Source organism: Arachis stenosperma, chromosome 10 (genome assembly GCF_014773155.1).
Source record: "Arachis stenosperma cultivar V10309 chromosome 10, arast.V10309.gnm1.PFL2, whole genome shotgun sequence".
Taxonomy (NCBI): Eukaryota; Viridiplantae; Streptophyta; class Magnoliopsida; order Fabales; family Fabaceae; genus Arachis; species Arachis stenosperma.
The window spans coordinates 130,042,268-130,069,931 of record NC_080386.1 but is presented as its reverse complement, the minus strand read 5'-3'; the positions used below and the strand labels follow the sequence as shown (position 1 = coordinate 130,069,931).

The window sequence follows — 27,664 nt, the reverse complement described above, 5'->3', positions numbered from 1 at the left end:
TAAATTACATAATTAAATAAAGTTTTAAAATTGCTCAAATACAATAATTATATATTGGTTACATTTCAATTATATATTTATATTTATTTTATATAAATCGCTACAATAAATTATTGTCCTTTTCAGAGAAAAATACTAATTAATTCTTAAAAATAAAATAATTTTTAAAATTATTACTTTTATTTTTAAAAATTAAAAAGAAGTCATTTTGAGCATTTTTATTTTTTCAATACAATTTTCTTTTGAAAAACAGTCTTGATTAATATTTCTTAGTAGTGGTATTAATATATTATTACACTTTATTAATAGTAATTAATTAATTAATTAATCAAATCTAAATCCAAAAACCATTGGCTTACATGTGTGTCTGTCTCCTTCTAGTTTCTTCAGCTGCGCCCACAGTCCCATCACCAAACCCAGAAACCAGTCTCTGTTTTTTCCTTTTTTTTCTTTTTTTCCGAAACCACCTTTCCCTCCCAAAAACCAGGAGTTTCCATTTTCTGATTTCTTTTTTGATTCAAAAACCAGTGCCCGTGGACCCTCTGCTCCACGATATGTGGCGATTCGACCGCACCCCTGACATCTTTGCGTGCTCCCACGCGCCTCCTTTGTTCTCATCTGCATGCACCTGACACGATCATTTTTTACTGACACTTTTACCCTCTCTTTCACGAGCAAATATTCCATAATTTATGACCTACTGATACCGAAATTCTACCTGGCTACCATGTATCACTCAATTATTCTAACAATTTTTTTTTTTTGGAGTGAGTCGGTACTTTCAAGAATTGAGTTTTTTAGATAATTTATTTTAGTTTATAAAATAAATACTAAAAAGAGGTCGAGTAGATTAAATAATTTTTTTATCAAAATAATAATGTATTCTGTATAAAAAAGAGATAAAATTTATTTATTATTTATTTTTTATTGAGTTTACGTAATAGATGTGATATGTATGACTGAGGTTGAGGTATTTTGATAGACTTTGAGCTATTTTAAAACTTATTAAAAAATTGTTTGAAAGTTGAACTAGCATGTCTAAAAAAAAGAACATAAAATATGGTTGAAGGGAATTTTTTACAGTCATTTAGAACATCTAGTTAGAACTTAATAATAAAATTTTTAATAATAAAAAAACAGGTATTAAAATCATAAAAAGAAAGACGTTTTTAAACTATAAAGAGTAGATTGATATTGATCTTTTTAGTTATTGATGATAATAGTGAAAATGATAATAGATTGATAATCTTTGTATTTTAGTTTATTTTTTATTGTGTTTGGTTCGGTTGTTGTTTCATTATAATATGTTAAGTTTTTAATTTAAATAAAAATTAAATAAATAAAAGGATAAATTAGTCATTAGTGCCGATAAAATGTAAATTTTTTTTAATAAATTTTTTTAAATGAATTAACATAAAATATGAACTAAATTTTCTAAATTAAAAAAATTAATTTATCTATTCATCATTTTAGAAATTAACTTGTAATTTGCATAATATTTTAAAAATTAAAATAATTAATAACTTTTTTTTAAATAAAAATAAACTTAACTTATAAAAAAGATTGAAAGTAATTTAGACTCATAAGACCTAATGTGATATAAGATAAGAACTCACATACAGAATTCTTATTTAAAATTAATAATTAAAAATTATTAAATAATAATTTAATCAAATTTATAAAATCATCTAAAATTTAAACTTCAGACCTGAATTTTTAGCGTGATATAATGTCTCATAATTCAGACAATTTGAGAGTGGAGACGCGCTATAACGAAGAGTGGGATTTGTTCCCCCAACAAAAATGGAAGAAAACGAAGTGGTTAAGCTTCGCTTATTAGGACTAGAAAAGTAGAAAGTGATTCAAAATCAATATCTTTTTAAAAAAATTAGAAAATAAAAATATGTTGATTAGTAATAAAATGATATTGGATCCATTAAAAAACAAATATTAAAAAACAGCTGCGTCCCCCCTAGAAAGCTGTAAAACCCAGCAGCGGTTGATGTATATAGCCTCCTCCCGCAGACCAATAATTCCAATCAATCTTTTCTCACATAAAAAATGAGGATGAGTTGTAACGGATGCAGAGTGTTGAGGAAAGGGTGCAGCGAGGATTGTAGCATAAGACCGTGTTTGGAGTGGATCAAGAGTGCAGAGTCTCAAGCCAATGCTACTCTCTTCCTTGCTAAGTTCTATGGCCGCGCTGGTCTCATCAACCTCATCAACGCTGGCCCCAATCATCTTCGTCCTGGTTAGTTTCACACTATAGCTTTCATGTTTTTTGAATTGAATATTCAGTTTTATAACGATTCTTGTTTTCGTTTTGCAGCGGTTTTTCGTTCGTTATTATACGAGGCATGCGGGAGAATAGTGAACCCGATATATGGATCGGTGGGTTTGTTGTGGTCGGGGAGCTGGCAGCTCTGCCAAGCCGCCGTCGAAGCGGTTTTGAAGGGGATGCCGATCACGCCGATAAATTCGGAGCTGGCGGAGAGCGGCCGGGGTCCAACTTTCAAGGCTCATGACATACGCCACGTGTCCAAGCCTCATAAAAACACCGTAACCGTCGCGTCTCACGAAACTAAGCGAGTCAAGACTCGCTCCCGAATCAAGAAGCCCAAGGTGGCCGAGGTTGCGAAGCGCGCGTCGAGTCACGAGTCATCGCTGAGCCACGAACGGGTGGAGGCGGTTGCTACGGCGGCGGAAGGAGAGAGCAAGGAGATCGAAAGTGACGTGTCGGTGGAGACGACTACGATTACGACTACGGTTCGGTTCCATGACGAACCGGATTCTGATGCAAAGGGGAGGGGTGGTTCGGCCGAAGTCTGCGGGAACGAGGTTGGGTTGGAGCTGACGCTGGGGTTTGAAACGGTGTCACGTGAGCATGACGTTGTGGTGCCAATGAAGAAGAGGAGAATTGATTTGAAGGATTTTTGTGGCGGGGTAAGTAGTGATAATGGTTCGTGCAAGATGGAGTTGGGACTTCAGTTCCAGGCTTTCAACGGTTCAGTTTTGACTTGATTGATCAGCTTCAGTTCCAATGTGAATTGTAGAATTAGGGATAAAAGAAAAAAAAAGTTTTCACAGCCCTTGTTACTATGGTTTAATTTTTCTTAGTTCTTTTAAAGGATATGGGTTAGTGTTTTTTGTGTATGAAATGCAGTATAAAGGTAGTCCAAATGTATAAAGAGAAGGAAGTTGATCTTTAAATTTTATATGAGTTTTTTACTTATCTAAAACAACCGGTTTCTTCCATTGCCCAAGTTTCAAAGGACAGACTGAGTTTTTTTTAATATATTGTTTTAGTTTTGGTGAATCACTCAAATATTTGGTGCTTTGGTGTTCAACACAAACAATTTGTCAGGGTATATTGAGATAGAAAATGTTTTTTTATTTATAAAACTATAATCTCCAATGACATGTCAATTCGTAGAAGTGTATTGTAAAAAATACCATCCATAGAAAGTATGTCAATTCTTAATTTCTGTTAAATACCGTTCTGTCCAATATATGTGTTTGCTATGAAATATCAAAATAAAAATTGGCCAAGGTTTCTTCCATGATGTAGTTGAACTTCAACGTTAGCTGGTGACGTGACGTGACGTGACGTGTTAAACGGGTGAGCTAGCCTTAAAGTGACTCTCTGTGAACAATGACAGGCAACTAGCTCACAATGGTCTCAGAAGGTTGTAGTTCCACATAAATATGCATAATTTTGATTTTGATTCTTGAAATTTTATTTGGTTTTCGTTTCTCATTTTTTACTACAAAGTTTTTAGTCTTCTATTCTCTTAGATTTAACATGTAGTTGTGAATTGTGATATTATAAGGGTAAAAAGATTAAAAAATTATTTGCAAGGATTAAATATAACATTTTGAAAATTTGAAAATCTAATTCCAATTTAATTAGGATTAACTTTTAATTGTTAAGAAATGAATTACAATCTATCTTTCCACTGCTCAACAACAGTACAACCCCTACAGTCGCCTGTCTCCTCCCAAAAACCAGTAGCTTGGCCAGTGATTTACCAAGAAGTTGTGCTATCAGAAAGGAAATGATGAGTGTTAGGAGGTTGAAAACTTGAAATATCAATCTCGAGGGAGCTAGTTTAGATTGTGCATTTTGTCATCATTTTGTTTTGTAATTATAGCTTTTATTGCTTTGGAACACAAAATAATGATTTTGAATGATCATACATTCATATAATTTGATTGCAAGTTTGCAACTACCATATCTGAAATGCTATTTTCTAATTAATTGTGATAATCCAATGCCCAGAAATTATCTATTAGAAAACTAAAAACATAAGAAAAAATCTACGGTATAGTTAGAGAAAAAGGCTAATTTTTTTTATATTGTTTAAATATATGTGTAATACATTATTATTGGAAGATTGGATGTTTTTCTTTTTATATGGTGTTTTATTCAAATCGGAGGGTCCGATTTGTTTGGAGAAAAAAATAAACTACAAATCGGAGGGTCCGTTTTGTATTTTTTATTTTTTATTTATTTTTTAAAATAAAAATCGGACGATCCGATTTCAACATTAAAATTTTTTTTTTTCGAATTCACAAATCGGACCGTCCAATTTGTGATTGTTTGTTTGAAAAAAAAAAATAAAACAAACAAATCGGTGCATCCGATTTGTACATCCCATTCCAATGTGAAACACACTTCTGTTCACAGCTTCTTGTTATACACTTCTCTCTCTCCCACATAAAAAATAACAAGCGAGAGAAGAACATGACTTAGATGAGCAACACCTAACAATCTACTGTCTGAACATTTCAGCAGAAGCCAGTGGTCATACACCTGTGGGTGTTTTTCAGGATTCACACCAATACACCATAGACCTCCACAAATATAAATAGGCAATTATTAAATTAATCTCTCGAAAACTTATCAATTATCATGCTTGATTATCCAAAAAAAATACATCATGATAACATTATAATAAAAAACAAAAATATTAGTACACAGGCAGATGGATCTATAATAATGAACAAAATAAGAACTTCCTCCGCCAATACCAATTTTAAAATTTCAAAACTTTAGTCCCCATAATGATACATATATCTTAATGAGGGCCTTTATCATCTTCTACAACCTTAATCTTCATCTGAACTACTATCTTCAGATGCCCTTTCAACCTCATCTGAGACACTTTTATCCTGCAGGAAATGTTCAAAAATGAGTGCATAAATGCATAACAAAAGAATACACAATTAACTTAGTTACAAAAGATTCTTACTGGCATTTTATCCCAATTCTTTAGTTTTGCACTTGTGAGCATATAATTGTCTTGTAACGGAGCCCAAGCAGGCTGTTCATCTTCTACCTTGCCTGTACGTGCATTCGCCTGAAAATAACAAGAACCAGGAAGTTCGATAATAACCAACAGAAGGAAGAAAGCCACCTAGTACAAACATGTTTAACAACCCTAAATATGGTTGTATAGATCTAACAAGCCTTTGTCATTCCTCTTCAGAAAACATGAAAGCATTTAATAGCATATATACAAAGGTTTATCTTGCATACATCCATCAACGAAGAAAATATAGAAATTCATCTATATATTAATCAAGTTTGAGGCATGTCTAGAAGGAAGAAAAGGATAGACCAAGGAAATTATAGGAGCCCTCTACTTCCATTGTCCACTCAGTATTCTGCTTAACGTTCCACTGCCTTTTCCCAGTACAAATATCCCCCAAAATTCATATTTTCCAAGATTTTCCTGTCTTACACAGCCATTCTCTGCCAACCCAGTAATTAGTTATGTAGAGTGGGACACAACCTGTTAACCTATCAACTTCTATCACAGGCTCACGTTTTTCCTTCTCATTGGAGGCTATGCTAAGTGTTGGAACAAGCATCAAGAGGGAATATAAAAGAGCTAATGTATGAATAATGCTGTCATTGAGCTAAGTGTTGGAACAAGCATCAAGAGGGAATATAAAAGAGCTAATGTATGAATAATGCTGTCATTGAGCTGTACGAAACTCTGTAGAATCTATTACGTTTCTTCCTTTTTTTTTTTAATTTCCGTAACAGAAAACAAAGATTTTATAACAATGGCAACGAAGAAAAGATAAATGTTCTGGGCATACAGGAAACCTCGGCCTCTAGCCCTCTAAATATTTTTCTACTCCTCAAGTAACTAAAAAAACACCTAGCTCCACACCATTGTATCTATCTAACAGCGATCATCTTCAGAAACCCATGAATGATGCAGTTTTTTGGGCAAGTACCGCATGCCTCTTGCAAACTTCAGCAACAGAGATAGCTCCAGAGATATTATGACTATCGTGCAAATAATCAGACTTCCTCCAGGCATATGCCCAATTACCATACATACATGTAGATTTGTACATATACTGATGAAACAAACAGTATCTTTATGATTCCCCAGCTTCATGATTGCAACTTAATCAAATTCATCCTTTAAGGCATCATTCCGTTGATTGTATTTCATAACCTTAATAGCAACACCTAGAACAAAATACAATAATAAAACTTCACTTATCATGATGGTAGCAAACCACATGAACACCATGTCACTTAACCAAATTCCATTGTCCTCCCCTCTCAATTATTTTCATCCTCTTCGCTATAATACTATTTTTCATGGTTTTGGGAGGAGCAGCAATAGGGACAGGACTTCAACAGCCTAGATACTAGCACCAAAACATGGAAATTCTTATGCATATTATTGTTTCAAGCAAAATTCCAGTAGGTGGTAAATCAGCTCAGCATTATGTATACAAGAAAAAGAAGAATAGGGAATACAAGTAGGCCACTATCTTCCAAGTCCATTCAATATTCTGCCTAATATTCCATTTCCTTTCCCCATTACAGATCTTCCAAGATCTCTCTCCTTCCCACTCATTTGTTACCAATTCAGTATTTACTTAAGCTGAATGAACCCTATCCCCTTTCCCGATTTGCTTGTCATAGGAATGTGTTTTCCTTCCTTTTCAAAATTGAACTATATTACATCCCATAAAGAGGACAAATAATAATAATAATAATAATAATAATAATAATAATAATAATAATAATAATAACTTATTTTTTCCGGTTTGTCATAGTTGATGGTTTAATCCACCAAATGCAGTTTTCGATGGTTATTACCCGTTTTTCCATGTTATTAAGGCTGGAAAAAAATAGAACATAGGCTGCTTAATAATACCATGAAGTTATTTATCATAAAAATGAGCTTACGATTGAAAGTATAACCTAAAGGAGAAAAGGGCATAAGATGTCACCTTTGCTGAGGTGCCAGTTGCTGTAAACGATGGCTTCCCTAGCTCTGAAAAGAAGGCTGCTTTGGTCCGCTTTTTTATCTCTGGCAGCATACACACATTAGATAGTTATAATTGGACATGTCATAAAAAAAATCATTGTCTACATGATGACTAAATTCACTGAAAACAATAAGCATGTGATTAATCATATTTCTTTACATTTTGACTTATTCAAAACTGAGGAATTTACTGGGAATAGAGTGACAGTTTCAAGACAGTACAAGCACTCCAATGTATATATCTATTAAGGTGGCTACTTCCATGAAGATGCCTTCATGGAAGTAACCACCATCGATTAGTTATGTAAATCTGTCCCAGAAATGAACGGTTAGCATAAAAACTACTATCAAGCAAAATAGTTGTTAATGAACATTGTAACATACATAGCTGGATATATATTTGTATCATTGGAATCGAAAAATGATGCATACCAGGTGGTCACTAAGAACAAGAGAATCACAAAATTATAAAGCTTTATGATTTTATGCTTTCTCTTTCAGTTTTATGCTCAATTCTAACCATAACTACATGTCTGGTTGCTTATTATAGTAAGAAATCACATAAAGATGGACTCCCATCTGTGAGTTTTGCCACTCTGCAAATTAACGCTTACAGTTTATTGGTCGTAAACATTTTATCATTAGAAAACAGGGAAAGATTGTCAAATGTTTTAATTATTCCTCCTACGATAATGATACTCGAGCAGAGTAAGAATTTGCGATAAATGCTCATGTTAAAGCATGAAGTCATGATCGAGACTGGAATAACCTAATCAGATACAAATATATAAAAACAAAAAACTGTAATTATCAAAAATTAAAAAAAAATGAAAACACAATTGCAAATGAGTTAATAAGATGGGAGTCACAATTTCCCTAGATAATATAAAAATAAAACAATTATCTCCGCCCCCAACAAAAAGAAAAGAAAAGATTTTTATTTATTTCCATGATTCAATTATCAGAACTACACATGAATTGTCATTTTTTAAGTCTTCTTTGTACACTCTTATGGCAATAAAAAGATTACCTTTTGCATCTTTAGTCCTCGAGGGGTCTAACCCTTTTTGAGCAGACTGTGCCTTGTTGACCTAAACAGGCATGCATCGAATCTCTGGTTAAATAATGATAAAGATACAGTGCATGAAAGAGATAGAAACATAATAAACAAAACCAAAGTTTGTGAAGTGAAAACTTACAGCATTGAACAACTTGACCACTGAAAGCAACACCAGGTCATCCGTTATCAAAAGTTATGAATCAGTATGAGGAAAATGAAAGTCATCAAAATAAAAAAGAAGCCATAACCCTGAATTTAAAAGAACAACCAATATGGTTACCTCCTTTGGTAGCAACACTTATTAAAAACTTTTCATGTGGAACCAAATAGTTAGCAGGTGTGACATGCCCCTTTTCTGCTAACTGTAACCAGCAATAAGAAGATTAATTACCAAATAGGGAAAATTTGAAGCAACACACTTAATATGTATATAAATTTTAAACCGAGGTTACATGACAATAAGATCATGGTCGACTTGAACTTTAAAATTACCTTCTGCTTTTCCTTTTTTGCCTCCCCCTTGGTCTCTCTCTCTGCTTCTTCCTCTGCAAGCTTGTCGGCAATAAGCTTCTTGTGCCCAGATAATATTGGACCCTACAGAGTTATCAAAGTCTTAGAAAACCACATTTGTAATGGTTTATGTAAATATAAACATGTTCTTTGATCACCTTGGTTCTAACTTACCAACAAGTCCTCGGAAACACTCTTATTTATAATATTCCTGAAAGCCATCTTAAATGCCCTAACCCCCTCGGTGAATTTCATAATTCCTGGCTGAACTACACCATCGTCTTCTCCTCCTTCATCCTCAGAAAATTCATTATCCTCATCAGTTGCATTCTTATTCCACCCTTTTCGTCCTCCTTCTGTTTTGCCCTCGTCTTCAGATGGCTCTTCACTATCTATCTCGTCCCCATTGTGTTTGTTGGTGATAGTAGGTACACTGGCCTCATTTTCTTCTTCATCTTCATCATCATCATCAGAATTATACTCGCGTGCACGCTTGCGGAAGAGTTTCTTCATTTTCTTGTCTACTTTAACTTTCTTCTGCCCATGTGGTGGTGGCATCAATTTTGGCTTTTTCTTATGTCCTTGTTTTTTACCAAGCTTCCTCTTTCTTAAAAGTCCTCCAGACTCTCGCAATTGCATTACTTCAGCCATTCTCTTTTATGAATCAACCTAAATCATATAAGAAAAATTAGCCAATCATATAAGAAGATTGGAGCAAAATCAGCAGCAGCATCAACATGAGAAAATAAAAAACGAAAAAGAAAATCTGCAACAAACAGCATCAACAATAGCAACAGGTAACAAACATCAACACCAAAGCTCAATTCAGAACTAATTTTAATAATTTTGAAAGTAATCATTAAAAAAATCAGAACCACTAACTACAAGTAGCTTCACATTCATTCTTATGCATATCAAACAATTGAAAATTTTTAAAACAAAAACAATTACCGTTGAAGAGAAAAAAGGAAACCTACACGAGACGGGAGTAGCTAGGAAAGGCAATGCCCGACGAGAGAGAAGAGCGGCGACGGAGGTATGAAGAACGGCGTGGCGGCGACAGAGGCACAACGATCGGTGGCCTCAGCAGTGTCTCCGGTGCAGAGAAACTGTAAAGGTAGACATAGGAGGGATGAGGGTTGCGGTTTAGGGTTTTAATTTGTACAAATGTACAATTTTAGAATCATTATTTGTTATTTAAAATACTTTATAAATTAAAATATATTAAAATATGAGTTTAATTTTTGTACACTAACATTATAAAATTTGTGCTATTACAATCGAATTTTTGGATGGCTATTCCCATAATCAATAAAATAGTTTTTTTTGCTTATATGTCTTATATGATTGAATGTATGTGCAGTATTTTAAATTTTTAAAATATTTTAAATTTATATTTATATTTTAATATCGATAAAATATTAAAAATTTATTATAATTTATTTAAAATATAATTTATATTATATATATATATATATATATATATATATTGTATTTTTATGCATAGCAAAAATTTTTAATTAATGTATTTATTATGTGTCTATCTTATTTTTGATTGATTGAGTATTCATGCATCATTCATAGATGTCTATCAACTTATCTAGTATATTTGTTATATCAATTTATTTATCTAAAGTCCATATCAGTCAAAGGTTGGATAACTTTTAGATAATTTCTTTATACTAATTTTAAATTCTTATTGTGTCCTCTTTATTAGTTTGCAGATAGTATAAAATTACTAACCAATAGCCTCTCATTGTGCTCGTTAATCTTTGTTACAAGTTACAACAAATGTACCTACTTGAAAATTGACAAGCTTTAATTGAGTGTAAGTCCAAAGTTTAAACTAAGCCTAAAGTACTAAATTGATCTTTTATATTTGGATGTAATTCTGTTTTAATTTTTAAAGTTTAAAGTGTTCTATTTAAATTAAAAAAAATCATTTAACTTTAATGTAGTCCTATCGCAAAGTCAAAATTAAATAATTAACGAAATCTCCTACATAATAACAGTACAAGAACAAAGTCGATAATTTGGAGAACAAGTACAAGCTCCAAAGACACAGCATCAATACATTTATTTATCATTCTCCTTAGTTCTATAAAAAATATTTCATTTAAATTATAAAAATAATAAATAAATATATTAATGCATCCACGATTGATTTTGTATTTTTAGATATGGTACTTATTTTTCATATTATCAATTTTGTTCTTGTACTATTGTTATGTAAGACATTCCGTTAATTATTTAACTTTGACCTCATTGTAAGACTAAATTAAAGCTAAATAAAACTTTTTTAGACCAAAATACAATTACGCCCAAACATAGAGAACCAATTTAGTACTCTTCCCTTAAACTAAATAAGGAGTGGTGTATCTATAATTTTATTGGAACCCCAAATTTTATTGTACTCACAAAATAAAATTCTACTTAACAAAAACTACACAAACGTGAATTTTATTTATAAATGCAACTGGGCTAGGCCCATCAATCTTTTTTTTTCAGTAATCGGACATCCAAAATCACGTCCAAAAAAAAAGACATCCAAAATAAAAAGAGTTTTGACCTACACCAAAAAGGAAAGAGCTTTTTACTAAAAAAAAAAGAGAGAGAGAGAATTTTGAAAAACCAATCTCTAGATTAGTTAGTTAGTAATTAATTTATTAATCTGCAGTATTAGGATTTAAATCTTATCTTGTGCATGCATTAATCTATTAGCCAATAGCAACAACGAATAATTTTTCTTGGTAACTGAAAAAAGAGAACATAGAGAACAACTAAGTTGAAAAGAACATTTCGTTTCTAATGGTCTCTTGAATAATTTTAATTTGAATAAATTTATGAGTAAAGGACAAATATGTCTTTGACTTTTTTCTTCGCAGACATTTTCGTCCTCAAGGAAGAAAAAATACATTCAAGTCCCTCACCCCCGAAAAATGTGGACATTTATGTCCTTCCGTTGAATTCATGCGTTTGGACGGGACGGAAAAGTCTGACCTGGCAGAGGTGGCGCTGACCTGGCCGTTACGGAGGCCACGTGGTAGGGAGCATTTCGAAACAGGATATATAAGTCCCTGGAGACAAAAACGACGTCGTTTTTGTAACCTCCCCCAATCTTTCAAATTTCTCTGCCATTTTCTTCTTCCTTCATCTTTTTTCCCTTTCATTCTTCTTCCTCGACCCCTGCCTCCATCATCGCCACACAGCCGCGCCTCCGTCAGCCACCATCAACGTCGGCGACCTTCTCCTTCCTCTCTTTTCACGTCTTCTTCCCTTTCTCACTCCCTTACTCCTATTAGTCTCTCTCTCTTCTCACCCTCTTTCCACCCACCGTTCGTCTGCGACAACCTTCTCGGCGACCCACTGCCGCCGCGCCGCCGCCTCTCTACCGGCGTACCACCGTCGCTACTAGGGCCCAACCATCATTTTCTCTCTCTCTCTCTCTCTCATTACCACCCCTGTGCTTCCCAGGTCTTCTTTCTCTCTGTTTAATTCACTCTGTTATTGCAATTAGGTTAGATTAGTTAGTTACATTAGGTTGTTAGAGTATCTGGCGTGGATAGTGGATTAGGTCTTGCTAGCTTAATGCTGCTGTCTGTGCAATCACTATTTGTAGTTCATTATATTTAGTTTGTTTAATTGTTCTTGAGTTGTTAGGATTAGGGTTGGTTAATAGAAATTGCTGAGACTGATGTTTTACACTGCTGCTGTGTAAATTCTTATTGCTTGTTTTGGTTAACAATGAACTCTTATGTGCTCATTTTGCTGTCTGATGCCACATCTCTGTTTTAAAATGAGCTAATTCCTTTGATTCAATGATGCACTTTTGTTAGGTGTCATGTAGCTTACTTTTGATATAATTGTTGAACTCGATGAGAATTGCTGCTTGAATCTGGTGCTTTTGTTCTCTGTGTTGTATTTCAAGCCATTGTGCTACTTGGGTTTCACTATGCTTGATTATGGTTCATGTTACTTGTTTTTGTTCTTGCTTAGTGATGTTGAGTTCTTAATGCATATTGAACTTCAATTTTGATTCAGTGAGACTTGATTATTTGATCTACACTCTCTAGCTATAATTGACTGTTGAATTCATTATTTGTTTGACTTTGGAAAATGTACTATGTACTACTAAGATGCTGTCGAATTTTAGAAAAGTTTTGTTTTCAAAACTCAATCTTCACTTTGATTAATTGACATGGTATGCACGCTTTTCGCTTTGAATGTTGTCAAGGCCAATTAATCACTACCTTGGCTTGTCATTTCTCTGTTTAGTTGAGATTTTCCATTCTTATATTTCACTAAGCTGCTTCATATTCCTTATTTCCACTCATCTTTGAAGAGTGTTTGTGTGATGCTTTGATGTTTGATGTGTACTTCTCCATTCAACCTCTTTTTGCAATGTGAATTACATGAATGGCCACATGTATATTCAAATTTTTACTTGAGGTTTATCAACTTCAATTTTTCTGTCAATGTGCATCGCTCATTCTTCATTCAATTTCACCACTGTATAGTTTTGAATGGTTGCATTGTATGAGTGTGAATTGTGTAGAGGTCCTGCTTGTGAGCTTCTTGTGACCTGCTAAAGGAAAAAAATCAACTGGAAAAAGGAAACAACCAACTAAAGAGAGTACTGGTCTCTTCTCTAATCCCGACATGGGAGTCCCGACAGAGGACACATCTAACTTCCCGACATCTGAGGGGTAGCCTACCACCACAGCACCACAGCCTCCTACCTCACTACCAGCTGCACCCCCTTCCGATTTTCAGGGCCTCACGACTCAAGAGCTAGGGCTCAATCTTATGGCCCGACTAGACCAGTTGGAGCGTCGTATGGATCGATGTTACAGGAACATCAAGGGCCAAGACAGAGGATAGGATGACATGCTGGATGAGATGGATACTCCTGAAGATTGCTCACAAGGCCAACAGCTACTCAAAAGAGAGGAAGGAGGAGGTCGCCGGCGTTGATGGTGGCTGACGGAGGTGCGGCTGTACGGCGGTGATGGAGGCAGGGGCCGAGGAAGAAGAATGGAAGGAAAAAAGGACGAAGGAAGAAGAAAATGGTAGAGAAATTTGAAAGATTGGGGGAGGTTATAAAAACGGCGTCGTTTTTGTCTCCAAGGACTTATATGTCTTGTTTCGAAATGCTCCCTATCACGTGGCCTCCGTAACGGCCAGGTCAGCGCCATCTCTGTTAGGTCAGACTTTTCCGTCCCATCCAAACACCTGAATTCAACGGAAGGACATAAATGTCCACGTTTTTCAGGGGTGAGGAATTTAAATGTATTTTCCCTTCTTTGAGGACAAAAATGTCTGCAAAAAAAAAGTTAAGGACATATTTGTCCTTTACTCTAAATTTATTTTTAGTTACTTGGTGTTACTAATATAAAATTTTTGAAATAAAGTTATTATGATATTTTTTAATATTCTTTAAGTTATTTTCAATAAAATAAATTGATTAGTAATTCAACATTGATTTTAGAAAATAAAATTTTTAAAATAACCAATGCTACGGATTTTATGAAGTCATTGGCAATTTTTTATGAATATTTGTCTTCCTATTTTGATATTATGGGTTATTGGTCATAAGAAACTACATTTAAATATATATAGTCATATGTATTTTAATTTTTAATATTTATATTGACAACAAATAAAGCTGTAACTAAACTAGAAGAAATATTACATTAACTCGTTTCAAGGCATATGTTACTTTGGACACCATATTTTAATTAGAATAATATTTTTTAAAGATAGAAGAATTCGAATTCATGATCTCTAGGATAGTATAAAAATATTATGTCCTTTGATTTATAATCCGTTGACTTTTAATTAGAATAGTATTACTTTATACCTGAGAACAAAATAAATTAAAAAATTATTACAAATCTTTTTTAAATTATATTAGTAAAACACTATCACAGTTAAGATATTATCTTTTAAATTAAACAACTTAAAAGAATATTAAAAAGTATCTTAATAATTTTATTTTAAGTAATTATTTAAATCAGTCTATTACATTTTTAAGATCAAATATTTTAGTTTCCTAACTTTTGAAATACACAAAAAATTTTTACGTTTAACTTTAGCAGATAAATTAGTTCCTAGTCTAGTTTCTCCGTTAATAAAATAAAAAATGATGACATGAAGGTTAAAACTAGCGGACATGGCAATCAATTGTCTACGTGTGTAAACAAGACAAAATAGTTCTTATAAAACAGTGTCATTTTGGAGACCTCTAAACACAATGTTTGATGAATAGTCCTACTGTATCCTATAACATCGATCGCCAACTAATTAGAACACCATATATTTTATATACATAACTAGTTGTAGATTGCCGTCTGTCTAGATCACCAGCATAATTAGAATCAACAAAACCGCTAATTTGATATGATGATTTACCACCAAAGCATAAATCTGTGCCAATAGTACCCTTCAAGTACCTTAATATTTACTTGACTGCTTCCCATTGTGTCTTCCCTAGATTTGCCATAAACATGCTAACAACACTGACTGCTTGTGAAATGTCTGGGCGTGTGCATACCATAGCGTACATTAGGCTGTCTACAGCACTTGCGTAAGGTACACTGTCCATGTATGCCTTATCTTCTACTATTGTTGGAGATTATTTACTTGAGAACCTAAAATGTAGAGTTAATGGAGTCACCACCGGCTTAGCATTTTTCATCCCAAACCTTTCGATAACTCGTTCAATGTAGCCTTTTTTAGTCAAGAATAATTTTTGACTTGATCTCTCTCTTCTAATCTCCATGCCTAAAATTTTTCTCGCAGTACCCAAATTTTTTGTTTCAAACTCTTCACCAAGTTAAAACTTTAATCTATCTATCTCCACCTTACTTTTAGAAGCAATGAGCATGTCATCCACATACAATAAAAGATAGATATAATCACCTTTAGGAAGCTTACGAATGTATACACAACAATCATAATTACTTCTAAATAAATTTTATTTTAAAATAAAGGAATCAAATCGCTTGTACCACTGCTGAGGAGATTGTTTCAATCCATAAAGCGATTTTTTCAAGCGATAAACCTGACCTTCTTTACCCTCAACCTTGAAACCCTCAGGTTGATACATACAAATTTCTTCCTCTAAATCACCGTGTAAGAATGCTATCTTCACATCTAGTTGTTCTAACTCAAGATTGTCATGAGCTACAAGACTTAAAAGCATCCGAATAAAAGTGTGTTTCACCACAGGAGAAAATATCTCATTATAATCAACTCCTTCTTTATATGCGAATTTCTTGGCCACTAACCTAGCCTTGAATCTTGTACCATCCAATTTACTAGGATATTCTTTTTCTTTTATATACCTACTTACAACCAATAGCAGTCTTTTTCACGGACAATGGGACCACCTCCCGTGTCTTGTTTTCATGAAGAGAGTGCATCTCTTCTTCCATAGCAACCAACCAACTCTCACTATCCTTGTCCTTGATAGCTTGTTGGAAGGTGTCTGACTCATCATCCTCCATCAAGAGTGCATACTCTACCAAATTTAACTGTCCATAATACCTCAGAGGCTTGTCTGACCCAAACTTTTGTACGAGTTTATAATTTCTCTTTGGCCTAGTGGATGCCAAAGAATCCTATTGTTGCTGTTGTAATACATGTGTATTTTTTTGCTGAATCTCTTCATGATCAATTAAGTTCATTGTCCTCCTCATCTTCGTGAGTAGCATTAAGATACTCTACATGAACATGACTAGAGTCTATTAGTTGATTTTTAGACTCTATCTCTACCATTTGAGTGTTTATAGTTTTTCCAACATCATCATCATCTGGCATCTAACTTTAGACAAAGCTACCATGAATTTTTTATTAAATGTCACATCCTTGCTGATTACAAACTTAGAATTACTTACACTCCAGAGATGATAGCCTTAAATCCCTCTTGGATACCCCAAAAAGATTACCTTCTTAGCTCTTTCATCAAGTTTATTATCTTTGACATGATAATAAGCCGTGCATCCAAAAACTGAATTTTCCGTAATCTGCATGTTTTCTTGACTACACCTTATAAGGTGTGTCTCCATCTAAAGAAGAACGTGGAGATTGATTCACTTCTCTGCCTAACCCATAATTAGAGCGCATACACCTTGACTTCTCAATTAGTGTACGATCCATTCTTTTCGCGACTCCATTTTGTTGTGGTGTGTCTCTAACTGTCCAGTATATCACAATGCTTTTCTAATCATAGAACTCCATAAAAGCTCTATCTATATACTATGTGTGATTATCAGATCACAAAGTTTTTAGTTTTTCACCGGTTTTGTTTTCAATCATTGGTCTCCACTGCTTAAAAGTGTCGAATATCTCATTCTTATGCTTGAGGAAGTAAACCTAAGCATACCTTAAATAATCATCAACAAAGGTAACAAAGTAGCTGAAACCACCCTTAGAAGTAACTTTAGCCAGACCCCAAACATCAGTATACACGTAGTCTAACAACCCTCTACTTTTGTGTTTGCTTGTAGAAAATCTCATCTTGTGTGTCTTTTCATATATACAGTGTTCACAAAACTCAATTTGTGGTTTCTTCATATATTTTTCAGCAAACCTTTTTCACTAAACAATAATAGACCTTTTTTCGACATATGCCCAAGCCATATGTGCCAAATTCTCGTGCAGTCTGTTTGGTCTTTATTTCCACTAATTCTAACTGCTAGATCACCTGTAACAATTGTTTCCAAAAGAGGATAAAGATTACCATGATAAATCTCCTTTATCATTATCAAAGAACCACGAACAACTTTTAAAATTCCATTTTCAATAACAATTTTGCAACCATTTTTCTCTAACAAACCCATAGAGATCATATTTTTCTGCAAGTCAAAAATATGTTTCACATCCTTCAAGGTTCTTATAACTCCATCATGCATATTGATTCTTATATAATACCTACCCCTACAGTTTTGCAAGCATGATTGTTACCGATCAAAACTGTGCCGCCATTAGTGCTTTGATAGGTAGTAAACCACTTCCTATTTGGACACATATAGTGAGAAGCTCTAGAATCAAGCATCCAATTACCGGATATCTCGTAAGAATAATCTATTACACAGTAACAATCTTCTCACCATTTGAGATATAACTTGCTTCTTGTTTTTCTTTTAAGTTGTCATTGTTCTGTTTCTTAAAATTTATCTTTTTATTTAGGCAATTTGCTTTAAAATGTCCAGACTCACCACATTTAAAGCATGTTATCTCTGCGTGAGGTCTAGATTTTAGCCTAGACTTAATTTTCACGCTTACCTTTTCCTGTTTCATTACTCCTCCCTCTAGCTGCAAACAATCCTTGTGCTTGATCATTATACTCTCTTCCATTTGAAGACGACATTACACTTGTAGCAACCTTATGTAGATCATCCGTTAAAATTGATGTCTTTGTCTCATCTATGGTCAGAATGTCACCCACCAGCATTAAGGTTTGCACCAGATTTTCATAGGACTTCGGTAATGAAAGTAATAATGTGAGTGTTTGATCCTCATTATCAATCTTCACATCTATATCCTTAGAGTTTGATATGATCCTATCAAACTTATTGATATATTATCGGATTGAGGTGCCTTCCTCCATCTTGTATGTATACAATTTGGATTTTAAGTAGATCATGTTAGTTAGAGTCTTTATCATAAAGTTACTCTCTAACTTTAACTAGACGCCTCCTGTAGTTGCTTATTCATTCACCAAGAAAGCAACATCCCTCTCAAGGCATAAGATTATTGCAGCCCTCGCTTCAAGATCTAATTCTTCCCAATCCTCATTCTTCATATCCTCTTACTTTTTCTCTTTTCCTGCCAGTACTTTGTGCAATTTCTGTGATATAAGTAAATTTTTCATCTGCATCCTTCAATAGAAAAAATTATTTTTTTTATTAAACACTTCTCAATTTTATATTTGCCTATTTTGACATTTTCACTAGCAGAAGTCATTGTATTCAAAGTTGAAATTTACCACTCAAATAATGAATAATATAATATTGGCTCCGATACTAATTGTTGAGTCTGCAGTGAAAATTGAACTTCTAATAGATACAGAGTAATATGAAATTAATCACTATCCACAATAATGCACTTGCTATATATTTTGTAAAGACAAAATCAATATGCAAGATTGATTATATAGACTCTCTAATATGATGTGAATATTAAATTTTTTATACAAAATATACAATGTAATTTATAATGCTTAAAACAACTAAAAAAGAGCATCTCATATTATTTTTAATTAAAAAATTATTTATGTGACATGAGAAATAAAATTTTATTTTTTTTAAATTTCTCATGATTATCCTAACTTTACTGAACATCTTACTCAATATCTATTATTTCTACAATTTTAAAAATTTTTAGGGTAAAAAAACATGCTTTACTTAAAACTTAGCTAGTATCTTTAATATACCATTGATTATTTAATTAAAATTTGAGATATATTTCTCTTCAAAAATTGAATGTAGAAAAGCTAATGGTTGGTTTCTGATGAAGATATACGCATATTACTGCATGGAAGATCTTTCAATAAGAGAAATTGGTTGGACTTGAGGAGCCACATTCTTTGTTGCATATAATGTAATATATATTTACTTATTCTTCTCTAATAGATATGCATTTCACATACAAATCAAGAATTACAACCAATTTTAATTGAAAAAAATAATAATAAATTGCATATCAATATAGGAATATTGTGGACCGGAGCTTCGTCATGCATGTCTTTCTCCGATTTTACGTAGAAATATTTCTTGCTGCTGAAATTATCATCTCAAGAGATTTTTCCATACACAATTTGAATTTTTCCTTGTCCATAAACCCCTTTTCCAATCCAAATGCAATTCTTAGCTTTCCGATGTAGCTCATGATAGTTATGGTGAGACTCTGCAAGTCCATGTCCAATATTATAATCAAACATAAATGTACATTAAAAATAAGCTAATTTAATAAACTTATCATGGTATATTCAAAAATCGGTTATATGTATAAAATATATGTTATTACAAATTAAAATGTGTTATGGTACATGTATTTATTTACAAATGCATAATAACTAATTTGGTAATTAATTTTTTATGGCTCATCTTTAAACATTTGTTATTACATAAGGATTAAAGAGTGTTGTACTCTTTGTTAATTAAATAAATCTTAATTTTTCATTTATCATGTTTTATATCACAATTTAGATTTAGAATTTAAGATTTAAGATTTATGATTAAAGATCTAAAATTTATAATTTAGAATTTAAAATTTTGAATTTAGAATTTATGATTTAGGATCTAAAATTCAGAATTTATAATTTATAATTTATAATTTAAGTTTTATATTCAAAAAGTATTACACTATCTATTTTTTTAAAGCGCATTAGTATTTATTTATTTTTAATAAAATTTAATTTTAATATATTATTAATATAAAAATAAATTTATATGTGTATTTAATTACGTAATATTATATTTAAAAAAATAATTATTTTAAATATTAATTAAGTAAATAATTATCTAAAAAATATACATATAATTAAATGATGGTGTAAAATTAGTATATTGAAACTAAACTCTTTTAATTATCAATATAGACTTTGTAGGTAAACCAATAAATTCCACAACCTCCCGTCCCCCATGCCCCATGCCCCAAAAAAAAAAAAAAACTTAAATAAAATAGTTACAGAGACATTGATGGATACCACCAACTATGATGTACAATTCGGTGGCAACTAAATTGAGGGGGGTCATAATTAATTGGGAAGAACTTATGATAGGGGGAAAAGCCAATAACAATAAAGTGAACGTGATGGTCCTTGTCACATCACATTTATATATAAACATTGCGTCCTTTTTTAATTTATTTTCCAGCGGAGAAAAAGAAAGGTGAAAGATATTTTCTATTAATAAATACTACATTTATGACATACCTCTGGTGGACCAACTACCATAAAATATAAACCTTTGATTGGATGATTAGCCAAAGCCATTTGTTCCACTGGCCCAATGATGCTTGAAACAGTGGTGCTTGAGTTCCTCAGTGTGCTATGCACGTATCTAGCCGCAGCCTGAAATAATAACCCCAATCCAATAATGGAAATAAATTTTTTTCCCTTCAATATCTTTTCATGTTGGAAACATTTTGTTACTGCCAAACAAATTTATCCAACCAAAAAAGTATTGCGGCATGTTGTGACAAAGAGCAGGTGAAGACAAATTAAAAATAACAAATTATTATATAATTATTTAGTGAAATTTATTAAATTAAATATTAATTTTAAATAATTGCAAGTGAATAAAAGTTTATGTCAGCAACAATTTTTGTTGTGATAATCAATTTTTTTGCCAATAGATTAAATTATATGTATTATATTAATCTATCAGTAATAATTATCTAATTGTATTTTTTTTGTGCTACAAACGGTGGTCTTATTCAACTTGTATATAGAAATACTTCTCATGAGATGTGTATGAATTTATTAATTCTACTGTTTAAACAGTTCAGTTTAATAAAGTCTCTCGAACAATACGTACCGTAATTCTCTGTTTAATTTTGTACAAGTCACGTGACTCCATAATTTTTTTTGGCTTGATTATCAATTTACAGTTGGATAGTGTTAGAGAGCCAATGATTTAAGTGTACAATGTGTATAATTGGCTAAATCTTTAGTCTATAAATAAAATGAATATCATTCATACTATCCAAAATAACCAACCGGATACCAGGATAAATAAACATCTCATGTCATAAAACCACTAATCCCAAAAACTTAAGCTGATTTTGGGGTTCACTAAGGAAAACTCCTAACACTAATGATTATATTTGTAATACTTTATAAACCTCCATTGTACGCATTATACGTTTAAGCCATTAGCTTTCTATACTTTCCCTTTACAGTTTTACACTACACTGATACTAAATATATACTAAAATATATATTAAAATCAGTTATTATAATATTTTTTTTGAAGTTAGAAACAAATTTTACATATATTTTTTCTGTTTATTGATTTTTTTAAAAATTAAGAACAAATTCTAATCGTTTTATCAAAATAATTCAGATATCATAAAATATTAAAAAAAAAAAACTAAAACAGTTAAACAGTAATAATGAATAGTCATATAAAATAATGAAAATATTGACATATCACATATATATCCATATATATTAGATCAAAATTAAACTTGTATTTATATAAGATGTTTTCTATGTGATAAAAATACCTTACGTAGCACTCTAATTTTCTAAAGACAGAGTGTTTTTATCACACAAAAATATTTTGTGTGAGTATAAATTTAATTTCGATTTAGTATGATATATATGTCAACGATTTCATCTTTCATAAGTACAATTGGTTATTTATTCTTTTTAAAGAAGAAGATGAATTGTTGTTACTGACCTCAGAGCCCCTGAGTCTCTTGACCATATTTAAGAACATGGCAGTAAGAGGAGTAGCCCAAGAACTTTTCTTTCTAGTAATCTCTTTCTGAGCGTCCCATATGAACTCAAGTGGGTTTGCATATTTGGAATCACTTAATTCTGGAATTGGAACATGCAAGAATGCAAATCTGTTCCCCCACGAAGCACCATTGTTGTTACTCTTTTCAACCATTTCCTTAACAGATTTGTATCCTCTTATGTTTCTTGTATTGAACAAAACAAGTGCTGTGGACTGAGAATTTCTTGATTTCAGATCAATGTCTTGCATGTACAGTCGAATGCCCAAGAAAATTAAGCCAGCTAGCACGTCGTTTATGCTCTATAATTTGATTAAACAAAAAACAATTATATTGTAATTTTGGTAAGTGTACATTAAAATTAACCACCAAAATCAATCACGGATATAAAATTTATGTTAAAATATAGAATACATTAGAAATAAGTTAAATAATATATATATTTATATACAAATACATAATGGTTAATTTTAGTGACTAATTTTAATGTATAAATAATATTTTTGATTATATTGTCAGTCCAATGAGAATATATGTAAATGTGCCCATATTTCAATTCTCTTTAAAAAAAAAAGTGATTTTATAATTAGAATCTGCTCCTATAAATTATATTGTAAAGTGATTTTATAAAAATTTATATAAAAAATAATTATGTTATATATGGATATTAGAAACTCCTATACATCACTCAATTATATAAAAATATAAAATTGACTGATTTTGATAGAAAAAATTATTTTTAATTAAATTTTTACTTCATCTTAACAAAATAGTAGCATATATATTGATAATAATTTTTTAAAATAATATAAAATAATAATTTATAAAAAAGCACACAAAAAATGTGTTTAATTTGTATTTTCACTTTTAGTTTTTTTTTAGAATTTTATGAAAGAAAAATTATTTGGAAAGGAAAAACATAATTTTATTGGTTCTATTTTTTCACTAATTTAAAAAACAGAAACTATTAAAAATAAAAGAAAAATAAAAATACAAACAAATTAAAATGCACACTAAGATATTATAGCCTTGTAGTAGCATTATTGAAAATGATGAAAACTCAGGTACAGTCGATTTTATATAAAGTTAATAGTTGAGAGCCGTTAAATAAAAATTTAGTCAAATTAGTAAAATAATCTAACGGTTTTCAACTATCATCTTTACGTAAAGTTAATTTTACCTGAGTTTCTATCATTAAAAATATTATGAACTATAAATTAAAAGTATATTGAGGATATATATATATTAATTTGACATACATACCACTCCAAGTAGAGATTTGACTTCTTTGATGTGGTCAAATGAAAAAGTGACACTTGAGATGGTAACTTGCCTAAGCTTGTTGTCTTCACCACAAGACCTAATTGGTGTGTGATCATCTTCAACCAAACTACTTTTTAATATGCTCCATCCAAAATCAGACATAGAGTGGAATGCAGAGGAGAAAATATTATTTTTGAAAATTGTTGAAGATTTGGGTAATAATTTTTTATTACTTGAAGGGAGTGTGAATGGAAGATTAGGGTTATCAAGTCTTTGCAAGCATGAAAGAAGAGCACCCATTAGAGAGTAACCATCACCAAGTGCATGGTGAAGTTTGAACACCAATGTGCCAGCTGCATTTCTTGTTGGGTATTTGATTATGTGAATTTCCCAAAGTGGCCTATTCTGTGGTAAATATTCCATTGCTATTTTGGACATATATTCATCAACATCTTCATCATATAATAATAATGATGATGATGATTTTTCATTGGGAAATTTGGGTACCTTTATGTGATCCTCTAGCTTCACTTCAACCTTCATCCATTTTTTCTCTCCATTTTTGTCCCTTGTCTGTTCATCATTTTCACAATTTCATTCATGATTAGTTTAAATGTTAAAAATATTAAATATATTTAGCTAAGTTTAATAATAAAAAAAGTCTAGATTTTGAAATGTAATACACGTTTTGGCCCCATTTTCTAAATAAAAATAAAATTTCACCTTAAAAATATTTTGTGTATTGTTTTAGAAGAATTCATACAAGAAAAATATCTTTAAATTAAAGAATTTAATTTTGATGCATTAATAATGTAAAAGATTTTATACAGTAATTAAATTATATTTATTTTTTAGATGACTATTTAGGTAATTAAATGTGTCGCTATTTAATTAGATGCATATGTCTAGTGTACCAAAAATAATTTTTTAAACAAAATCATAAATTAATTATATATATGTAAATAGTTGATCATAGAAATGGGGTCTAAAGATGTGTGGTTGAGACCTATTTGAAGAGTTAGAACTATTAAGAACCGGCCTATTAATGAGAAGAGATCCATCATCCATAATAGGAGATTTGTAAGGACCATTGCATTCAATAGTACAATAACATAATAGTCATGCATATTTATGGCAGGACTATGCATGCATCTTCACACCCAATTAAAAATCATTTAAATGAATGTAGGTATAAAATTACTGAAAAATTTTCGAGTGTCTCGTCGTACCGGTATTTCAGTAATTTTTTACTGTTAATCTTAATTATAAAATATATATATATAATATAATTAATAAGATTAACGGTTAAAAATTATTGATACACCGATATAACGGTACACTTGAAAATCTTCTAAAATTACTAACACTATCAATCATTGTGTTTCACACATTTTAATATTTATTTTATACAAATAATTAATTTAATAACTTATTTTTTACGTTGAAATTTATTGTTTTTTACTATAATTTAACTATCAATTTAATTTTTTTATTCAGCTCCTTAATCTAATAATCTAAAAATATATTTTATTTTATATTTTAAAATATTAATAACTAATTCATAATAAAAAATAATAAATTCTGATATATAGTCTTCTGAAATTCTTCTATAATCTGTATAAACTAAATGCTTACCAGAAAAAAATGTATTAAAAGTTTAAAATATGGTTGTCTAATGAAAATAAAAAACTACCTTTTTTTTCAATAATCTAAATTTCTAACTTTTTTGTTGGCTACTTCTATCTCATTAATAGTATCTACATTCTAACTTTGATGACTTATATTTAAACACAACATATGTGGCCGTTACTTAAAAATTCCCGATATAGCACACATGCATTTTCAATTCTCAATACAATTATAGTTAAATAATATATACTAAAATTAGCAACTAAAATAAGTTGTTAATATAAAATATATATTAAAATATAAAATATATATTAAAAATAAGTTAAACAACACACATATTTATATATAAATATATAATAATTAATTTTAATAATTAATTGTAGTGTATATATAATATTTTGGTTCTTCGTATTATTAATATACCGTGCACTCTGATATTAAATTTTCAATATTAATAAGAAAAAATAAAATAAAAAAACATATATTATAAATAAAAAATATAAAATACCAATATATTATTTGTCAATTTATTATCAATAATAATTAATTATTATATTTTAAACATATATATAAAAAGACATATCCAAAAAATATATCTATAAAGATACTTTTATTAAATACAGCTATAAAAAAATATTTTTATTAGATACATCTATAAAGACACTTTTATTAAATACAGTTATAAATAAGAGTTAGCAGAAGTTGACAGAAATACTGTTGATAACGTAGCGGGATTGTATTATAACTCAGAGGAGGGAGATGGTAGCAAAATTAAGAAATTAAAACAAATATATATTATTATATACCATGATGGAAGAGAAGCGTGTGTTGATGGGGAGAAAAACATGTTGAAGCAGTGAAAGAGTGTGGCTATCATCGATTGGAACATCAGATTCCAAGACACCGAGAATGTAAACACACAATGAAGTGCTGTTCAAGTATTGCCCAGTTGGACTCACAGGCTCTGCTGGAATTTCTTCCTCATCAAAATCATTTTTCATACTTGTTCCTCTGTATTTTTGTAACTGCCTATTAGCTAGTGTAGCTATAGATTATAGTATTGTATTATTCAGATTGTGGTGTTCAGTTCATGAAAATGGCTACATATAAATAAAGAATATTAGAAGCTAGAAAAGAGAATGGTTGACATTTATTAATTCTCCGGTTTGTTTGGTGGACTCTAATTAATGCTCGCATTCACACAGCTATGACCTTCTCTACCTATCCATCACCAGGGTCCCATATCAATACTATTAATAAAAAAAAAATCATGAATAAATTGTGTTTACAGATATTAAATTAATATATTTTATATCAAAAATAATAAAAATATTAATAAGTAATATTTTTTATTTTTTATTATTTTTATTAATTTTTTATAATTATAATTTTTATTATTATATATATATTTTTAAATTTTTAAATTAAAAACATGATAATAAATTAAAATTCTATAATTTATTTTAGTTTATCACCAAACAAAATAAAAAAATATTAATATTATGTCTCTGTTATTTATGTCTTATATTCAATATCTTATCTTATTTTATCTTATTTTTAAAATCAAACACAACCCTACTATATATATACTAACAAAAATTATTCTCATTTTCTTCGTTTGCTCAAATTTTATTGTTTAACTTAATTAGACTTAATTAACAAATAATTTTACATGTATAACATTTCTCCAATTAAAATTAAGATCACATATTTTATTATTTTATAATACTTTTTAATTTAATTGCACCTTTTAATTTTACTTTTTTAATTAAAAAATATCGTCATGATAAAAAAAATTAAATTAACTACATTTTCAAGTATTGCCAAAATTTTATAGTGAGTATAATGATCATAAGGCGGAAAATTTATTTGCAGTCAATTTTATATGAAGTTATTTTTAAATTGTTGACATGTGTTATTTTTTGTTTGAAAAAAATTACTTAATTTATTGCATACAAATGGTTTAATTAAAAATAAACAATTTAAGTTGGACTAAACAGTTACTTTTATTCTCTTATTCTTTGTTACGCTCATGATATTTATTCTTTTTTAAATTTTTAATCGAGTATATTCTTCTTATTCGTATTTCTTAATCAAATTTTTTATTTCAAATGTATTCCTTAATTTTTGTTTTTATTCCTCCTTTCATGTGAATCCTAATTTTTTTCCTTTTTAGTCGATTTCTAATTTTCCTTCTTTCGCGTTCTTATACAAACAAAAAGACATGAATTTTATTTTTTTAGAATACCAAACTTTACTTTTTCAAATAATTTGTATACATATATTTCACGAGAATTAAATAAATAAAAGTTAAAAATAAATTTGATTAAAAAAATAAAAATAAAGAATGTACTAAATTTATCATTTAGGATAATAGACAGAAAGAATAAAAAAAATCTTTAAAAGATGGTTATTTGATTTATCTAAA

The 27,664-nt window shown here is 30.6% G+C and overlaps 3 protein-coding genes across 4 annotated transcripts; 1 reads left to right on the top strand and 2 right to left on the bottom strand.

Annotated features, from left to right (window-relative positions):
• The first annotated feature begins 1,980 nt into the window (after nucleotides 1-1,980).
• Nucleotides 1,981-3,360, top strand: LOC130956130 (LOB domain-containing protein 40-like). Its single transcript, XM_057883163.1, has 2 exons — nucleotides 1,981-2,251; nucleotides 2,330-3,360. The coding sequence occupies exons 1-2, from the start codon at nucleotides 2,062-2,064 to the stop codon at nucleotides 3,019-3,021; spliced, it is 882 nt and encodes a 293-aa protein (XP_057739146.1). The 5' UTR covers nucleotides 1,981-2,061; the 3' UTR covers nucleotides 3,022-3,360.
• A 1,505-nt stretch (nucleotides 3,361-4,865) lies between these two features.
• Nucleotides 4,866-10,037, bottom strand: LOC130954081 (uncharacterized). Of its 2 annotated transcripts, none has more exons than XM_057880815.1 (9): nucleotides 9,852-10,037; nucleotides 9,049-9,543; nucleotides 8,857-8,958; nucleotides 8,645-8,726; nucleotides 8,504-8,523; nucleotides 8,335-8,395; nucleotides 7,267-7,346; nucleotides 5,253-5,360; nucleotides 4,866-5,172 (listed from the first exon to the last, which is right to left on the bottom strand). In XM_057880815.1, exons 2-9 carry the CDS (start codon nucleotides 9,523-9,525, stop codon nucleotides 5,110-5,112), a joined length of 993 nt encoding a protein of 330 aa, XP_057736798.1. In that variant the 5' UTR covers nucleotides 9,526-9,543; nucleotides 9,852-10,037; the 3' UTR covers nucleotides 4,866-5,109. The 2 variants fall into 2 exon arrangements, with proteins under 2 accessions (XP_057736798.1, XP_057736799.1); XM_057880816.1 differs by having other exon boundaries at nucleotides 9,826-10,036.
• Nucleotides 10,038-19,588: 9,551 nt separating this feature from the next.
• On the bottom strand, nucleotides 19,589-26,252 carry LOC130954442 (wax ester synthase/diacylglycerol acyltransferase 4-like). Its single transcript, XM_057881178.1, has 5 exons — nucleotides 26,043-26,252; nucleotides 23,608-24,180; nucleotides 22,287-22,646; nucleotides 20,816-20,953; nucleotides 19,589-19,785 (listed from the first exon to the last, which is right to left on the bottom strand). Exons 1-5 carry the CDS (start codon nucleotides 26,235-26,237, stop codon nucleotides 19,636-19,638), a joined length of 1,416 nt encoding a protein of 471 aa, XP_057737161.1. The 5' UTR covers nucleotides 26,238-26,252; the 3' UTR covers nucleotides 19,589-19,635.
• Nucleotides 26,253-27,664: the final 1,412 nt, after the last annotated feature.